The sequence below is a fragment of the Cyprinodon variegatus genome, unplaced genomic scaffold, assembly GCF_000732505.1.
Source record: "Cyprinodon variegatus isolate N-32 unplaced genomic scaffold, C_variegatus-1.0 Scaffold181, whole genome shotgun sequence".
Taxonomy (NCBI): domain Eukaryota; kingdom Metazoa; phylum Chordata; class Actinopteri; order Cyprinodontiformes; family Cyprinodontidae; genus Cyprinodon; species Cyprinodon variegatus.
In genome coordinates this window covers 464193-471260 of record NW_015150634.1, presented here as the reverse complement: position 1 = coordinate 471260, position 7068 = coordinate 464193, and the positions used below count along the sequence as shown (strand labels likewise).

Genomic DNA, 7068 nt, shown 5'->3' with positions numbered 1-7068 from the left:
GGGGTAGCAGCTTCAGTAGGGAGGCCCAGACGTCCCTCTCCAAAGCTCATGACTATAGATGAGGGTAGGAACGTAGATCGACCTGTAAAGCGAGAGCTTTGCTTTTTGGCTTGGCTCTCTCTTCACCACAACAGACCGGTACAGGGCCCGCTTCACAGCAGACGCCGCACCAATCCGCCTGTCGATCTCCCGCTCCATCTTCCCCTCATTCATGAACAAGACCCCAAGATACTTAAACTCCTCCACTAGGGGCAGTACGTCCTCCCCAACCTAAAGAAAGCACTCTACCCTTTTCCGGCTCAACACCATGGTCTCTGATTTGGAGGCACTTATTCTCATCCCGGCCGCTTCACACTCGGCTGTGAACTGCTCCAGTGAGAGCTGTAGATCACGGCCCGATGAGGCCAATAGAACCACATCATCTGCGAATAACAGAGATGCAATCCTAAGGCCACCAAAACAGATCCCCTCAACACCTTGGCTGCGCCTAGAAATTCTGCCTATGAAGGTATGAACAGAATCGGTGACAAAGGGCAAACTTGGCAGAGTCCAACCCTCACCGGAAACGAGTCAGACTGCGGACCAGGCTCTGACAACGGTCATACAGCGACCTAGCAGCCCTTATTAAAGAGCCCTCTATGCCGTAATCCCAGAGTACCCCCCACAGGACCCCCAGATAGACACGGTTGAATGCCTTCTCCAGATCCAAACACATGTAGACTGGTCGGGCAAACTCCCATGCACCATCCTGGATCCTGCTGAGTAGAGCTGATCCAGTGTTCCATGGCCTTAACATTTCTATTTTCTTTTTTTTTATTATTTAATATCCCTAAGACATAAAGGTACGTACAGAGCGCTTTAAAGTTGACAACAAACAACGTTTCTAAGCTGCCTGCAGTTTGGGATTCATAAGTCCTGTGCCTTTTATAGGGATACTGAGACAAACTGATCATTTGTGATGGATTATCTCCTTCAGTCTTCTCTAGAACATCAAATATGTAGGATGAGGCATTAGATGGGATGTGTTAATGCTTCCAGGGAAAAACCTGACTGGATGATTTAAGTTCCGCTTCTTGTTCCAAACCTTGGCACTGGAGCCACTTTGTGGAAAGTCTAAAAGATTTGCTCCCTTTAAAGAGCAGTGAGCTTCTGCATCATTTGTAACAAAGATTAAAATTTTAAAAAAGAACTGATGAAACATCATATAGACTAGAGACCAGATCTGTCTGCCCTCTGCACTGATAGAAGGTTGGAGGCCAAGTCGGAGCCAGATGAAGCTCTAGTTGCTCTCACAGGCTACACTAAAAATCACATCTTACATCTTTTATTACCCTGTAGCCTGGAGACCCTCAGTTTTACAGGCCCCACTCTACATTTTAGTTTTCCTTGTTTGTTTTTAGGGTGTAGTACATGGTGGTTTACTGCTACATGATTTCTATTTTTCCTTTCATCTTTTTTTTTATTTAAGTATATCCTTCACTGTAATGTCAGTAGTTATCTGAGCTTTGGCTCAACTTAATCTGATGAACTATTTATAAACATAAATAATTTTGGTTTGTCTTTATTCTCATCTGGCTTCTGTATGATCTAGATCTATCTGACTTTTTCTCTCCATCACTACTTTTCCTCCAGGACCTTTACTGTCCGCATGGAGAAAAGACACCTTTACCAACACTAAACAGTTCGTAGTTTATTAAATGTTTCAAACATCGTTCTTTGTTTTGAATGTGCATAGTTTGAAGCCTGACAGCTTGGTTAGCCACATTCCAATGTGACTTCCCTCATATCGTATCACCAACCACAGTTTGCTCTGAGGACCTTTGAAAAACCCTCAAGTTGATATTATCTATATTCATACATATATCCCAGACATTTCGGTCTACATCTGTTTTTCTGCTTTACAATTAAATCCAGGTTGTTCTTTTCATTTTCTGCACATATTCCACTGAAATAGAATGCAAGCTATTAAGATTGAAGTTGAGTTACAAATATTTTATTTACATTTTTTTATTTTACGGCACTAGTGGCTCGATTTTTATTTTTCTTCATTTTTTTGGACAGTAGGCCGACTGGATGGTGGGTATGAGAGAGGGGGAGAGACATGCGGCAAAGGACCACAGGTCGGATTCAACCTGTGTCGGCCGTGTCGATGCCTCAGGCCTCCATACATGGGTCGTGTGCGCTAACCACTGCGCCACCGAAGATTTATTTTTTAACGATGTCTGAAACGTTTCCTCTTCTTGGTCTCCAGATTCGACATGAGGTCAGCTTTAAAAATGTGACCCATAAGATCTGCAGCGACACATGTTTCAACGTTTACCGTAAAGCCAACGGGTTGATCATGAACTGCTGTGAGCAGTGTGGCGACTACCTGCCCAGTCGGGCTTCAGCCAACCACTTCCTGCTGGTCGATGGCCAGCAGAAACGCTTCTGCTGCCAGAACTGCATCAGGGATTACAAACAGGTAAGAACAGAAACCCCTACTGTACATGCAGCTTTTTTTTTTTTTTTCTATTGGATCTTTATGCTTTGAGTCACTTATGTTGGTGTTTAAAAGTGTTTTTTGTTTTGATGCAATGTTCTCCCAACCAGGCTCACAGTAAACTTGCAACCTGTATGACTTGCAAAACACTAATCAAGACAGGGGAAGTTCTCCAAACCCTTGGAGCAAACGGCACCATGAGCTCCTACTGCTCTGTGAGCTGCATGAACAAGGGCAAACTCACCTCATTGATCAGTGAGTAGTCAGATTACAGTTATTGAAACAACACTTCAAATTAAACTAAATAATGTAATTAAAATGAAATTAAATATAATGAAAACGCACCTTATTTTTTTTTTTACCTATCTTCATTAACGGTTGAAGTAGCATATATGTGAATCCAAAAGTGAAGAAATTATGTTTTATTTTCTCTGTGCAGACAAAGAACCGACATGTGATTTCTGTAAAAGAAGCTCCTTGCCGCAGTACCAGGCCACGCTGCCAGAGGGCAGCATCCTGAACTTCTGCAGCTCACAATGTGTTACTAAGTTCCAGGTGAGAGCCGTCCTGTTGGCTTAAAACAGGGTTCCTGCGAATCCTTGAAGTCATAGGGAAATCATATTTAAATCTCAAATCATTCTGGCTTAAACATCTATATAAATCTACTCTTTTCTGAAAAAAAAAGTTCTGTTTAAAAAAAAAAAAAAATCCTATCTTAATCTGTTTCTGTTATTTTATGCAGGCCAGTTAGTTATACCTCAGCTTGTACACCTAAATTTAGCCAATCATATATCAACGGTCATCTGTCACCACCAAATTTTTTCGGTTACAGCATCTTGATTCATATGTCGCAGCTAATATACGTAACGGTTGAAATGAGAAATAAGAACCATTTCCTTTACCACGGAGTTCCGTCCCAGTGTTCACTGGGATGGACATCTGTGTCTTCATCAGGCGTAGAACTAACAGCACTGGCAGCGTTGCGAGGCTGTAAGCCTTCTACAGCAAACCAAGCTTCTGCCGCCCTGGCGTCCTCTTCCACAACGTCCTCTTCTCCGCTTTCCTCTTTTAAATAAAAAATGTATGATGGAAGAGACTCATCCAAGACGTCCGACACACAACTCTCCTCCTCTTGCATGTTTCCTCTGTCCATAGCGTTCCTTGACAGTGTCGTTTCTAAGTCCCCAATTTAGTGCTACTTGGTTCCAATGGAATTTCCCATTGGGAATCTACTAGCACTAAGTTGCTAACTGGTTAGCAAGATGCTTCCGACAAACCGGCCACAATCAAACCTGCTTGCGAACCTTCCGCCACAACAACTCCGCACTCTTGATAAACGACCGATAACATTCACTTTATTCACCCCTGTAAAGTCGGGTACCACTCAGGAGAATTTGGAAATGCAACCGTTGGATCAGCCGCTTCCCTACGACTTTAAAGGAAAGTTCAGTGGAAGGGAAAAGTGTTGCACCGGAGACTAGACAGTTGGAGCTTTGGAGGACTGTGAATTTATACCGTGTTCAATCCGCTGCAGTGCAAAGCCCAGAGGAGCTTCAAGAAGCAAATGCAGATGATGCAATAAAAAAGGTGATACATACAAAAGTCAGACAAAATAACCCATTCTAAAGATTATAAAGTGTTTTTTATCTTCCGTTGGCTATTTTCACTGTTCATATTTTAGAGAAGCTATATTTGCTGCTTATATGCTTTATTTCAAAAGCATGTTTTTCACCATATTAACAAGATTTAGTTCATTGAATGACTTTCATTTGAAAAAGTTGAACTTCTGCCCTTCTGTTTCTCACTCAATGCCTTTCTTAGCAGAATGCTTCCCTTCAAACAACCACTAACGGTCAGATGCCCCTCAGCAACAGCTCTGTCCAGCTGAAATGCAACTACTGCCGAGGAGCGTTCAGCCTGAAGCCTGAGATTCTGGAGTGGCAGGTCAGACCACCGAGAAACATCAAGAGATAAAACTCTGAAGCTGTCAGAGTACCTGAACTATTGGCAGAAATCATTATCTATCAGCAGAGCAACAAAAATAACACATATATATATATATATAATTCCTTGCTTTTATTTATTGTACAATTACAATGAATATTATTTTTTTACTGCAGAATAGCTTTAATACCAGTTGTCTAAAGATGTAAAAAATTGTTTGCTCTTTGATTACAGAAAAAAAACGAATCTTGTCTTGAAAGAGATGCAGTAATTATAAAAATGAATGTTTATTTTCAGGATAAGGTCTATCAGTTCTGCAGTAAGACTTGCTGCGAGGATTATAAGAAGCTCCACTGCATTGTGACGCTTTGTGAGTACTGCCAAGAAGAGAAGACCCTTCATGAGATGGTCAAGTTCTCTGGTGTTAAGAGGCCGTTCTGCAGTGAAGGTACAAACCCTCTTCAACTCAAGGACTCTTAAGAAATGTAACCTTTCCTTGAGAGGCTTGAAGTAGCTAGAATAGGAATATTTGAGTGGGATTATCTATGCTCCTTTCTCTTCATTTAAGGTTGAGTTAGATGCTTGAAATTGTTTCTCTGTCCTTTTCCTTCTGGCTGGGAGTTAATTTTAAGGTTTCTCTTCATTTCGCCAGGCTGTAAGCTGCTGTTTAAACAGGATTTTATCAGACGTCTGGGGCTGAAGTGTGTGAGCTGCAACCACTGCAACCAGCTTTGTAAGAGAGGCATCACGCGGCAGCTGGGGGGCTTGACCCGGGACTTCTGCAGCGAGGCTTGTGCTAAGAAGTTCAATGACTGGTACTACAAGGTGGGCTCCTAGTTATTAGTAATTTTATTAGTAAAAAAAATATGTGCGTGTGTGTATATATATATATATACTTATTTGTTTAGGAAAAACTTGGCATTAATGATCAGAAATGTTCCTCTCTTGGCCACCAGGCGGCGAGATGCGACTGCTGCAAAGTGCAGGGAAACCTGACTGAGTCTGTGATGTGGAGATCAGAGATGAAGCATTTCTGTGACCAAGAGTGTCTGTTGAGGTTCTACTGTCAGCAGAACGATCCCATCATGGTCACACAGAAGGGACCAGAGAACACCACTCTAGGTAAAGATGGCGTCTCTTTGTTTATATCCAGACATGCTGTATGCTAGGTACTACTGTAGTAGCTGCTGCTGCTGGAAGGATCTTGATGAGGTAAAGGTGTAACCCAGGTCTTCTTTTTCCCCTTTCATAGGTATAGACGTACAAGCAGCAAAAACTGGGGTAAGGTTCAAATATTACCTCTTAATTTGTTAGAGGACGTATGACAGCTGGAACCTTTTCCAGATGTAGATTAACTTCTGTTTTATGTACGTGCAGCTGGTGAATCAGAGTGCCGTCACATACTCCAGTGGGGGGGTGATTAGAGATGTGAAGAATAAGGCGGTGCTCTGCAAACCGCTGACCCTGACCAAAGCCACCTACTGCAAACCACACATGCAGAGCAAACATCTACAGACAGGTAAAAGAAACCACAGTGTTGAACCTTATCCACATTTGCTCCACTTAACAACCAAAACTCGTTTTGTTGTGGTTTTAATGTTATAGACCAGATTAAGTCATAATGGTGACACATGGGTGAAATAACCAGGCATTAATGTTTGCAGTTATTTTAATCTGATTCTGCCAAATAATGCAACATTTTCATTAGAGGTAAATACATTAAATACAGCCGTAGAATTATGTTACTGACCCCCCAAAAAAACAAACACTGGACAGATTAGGCATAAAGTTGCAGAGAAGCTGAAGGTGAAGCTGAATTATAAAATTATATCACAAGCTTAAAATATCTCCCACAAAGAAAATGCAGACCTCCAAGCATTAGGAAGAAGGTGCTCTGATCAGATGATGCCAAAATGACACATATGCAAAATGTTAATGTGGAGAAAAAATCTGAATCCAGATTTAAATCCAGATAGCATTGATTTATTTCCAGTAACATTGCAAAGAAGAAATAAAAAACATTTTTTTAATTACCTTTTAAGCAAGATGAATTGTCTCAATTTGTGAATTCCAATATCTTCTGAAAATGCATCTTGCCAGGAGCCAACAGATGCGTTTGCCTTGAAATGTTTCAGACCAACGACATGCAGTGTATGACATCAACTCCTCAACCAGAGGCAAAAGGTTGACCCTAAAAAAGATGGCAGCACTAGTTGTAGGTTGAATACTTGCTATTTTTTTTTTGAAAAATGATTTATGCTTTTGTGATTGGAAGATGTTTGCATGTTCCACTCGACCAGATTTGGTAAGAGTTAGATTTATTATAGGGATGCACGATATAAGCGGCCCCATATCGGTATCTGCCTGTATCGGCCTTAAAACTGAATATCGGACATCGGCCACCCCACCGATTTTTAACCTGATATTTGATCAGCTTCTGAGTTTCTAAAGTCTAAAAAAAAATAAAATACTACTTCTTTTTCTTCCTCAAAAACTTCTTCTTTACAGATTTAAAAACTTCTAAAGACGAGGGAAAAAATATTGATACAGTAAAATATCACAATATCTTCCTATGCTGATATATTGCCATTTAAAAACACCATATCAATCTCTTTTACTAATGAAATATTGCTATATGTCAT

The 7068-nt window shown here is 41.0% G+C and overlaps 1 protein-coding gene across 1 annotated transcript in view; it reads left to right on the top strand.

Moving 5' to 3' along the window:
• Positions 1-7068, top strand: part of zmym2 (zinc finger, MYM-type 2) — a 52595-nt gene that overhangs the window by 25006 nt on the left and 20521 nt on the right. The window contains exons 7-15 of the mRNA XM_015378906.1: positions 2252-2464; positions 2593-2737; positions 2922-3037; positions 4307-4426; positions 4724-4874; positions 5079-5251; positions 5383-5548; positions 5679-5707; positions 5804-5945. Coding sequence (XP_015234392.1) covers positions 2252-2464; positions 2593-2737; positions 2922-3037; positions 4307-4426; positions 4724-4874; positions 5079-5251; positions 5383-5548; positions 5679-5707; positions 5804-5945 — 1255 coding nt within the window. The remainder of the gene's footprint in view (positions 1-2251; positions 2465-2592; positions 2738-2921; positions 3038-4306; positions 4427-4723; positions 4875-5078; positions 5252-5382; positions 5549-5678; positions 5708-5803; positions 5946-7068) is intronic.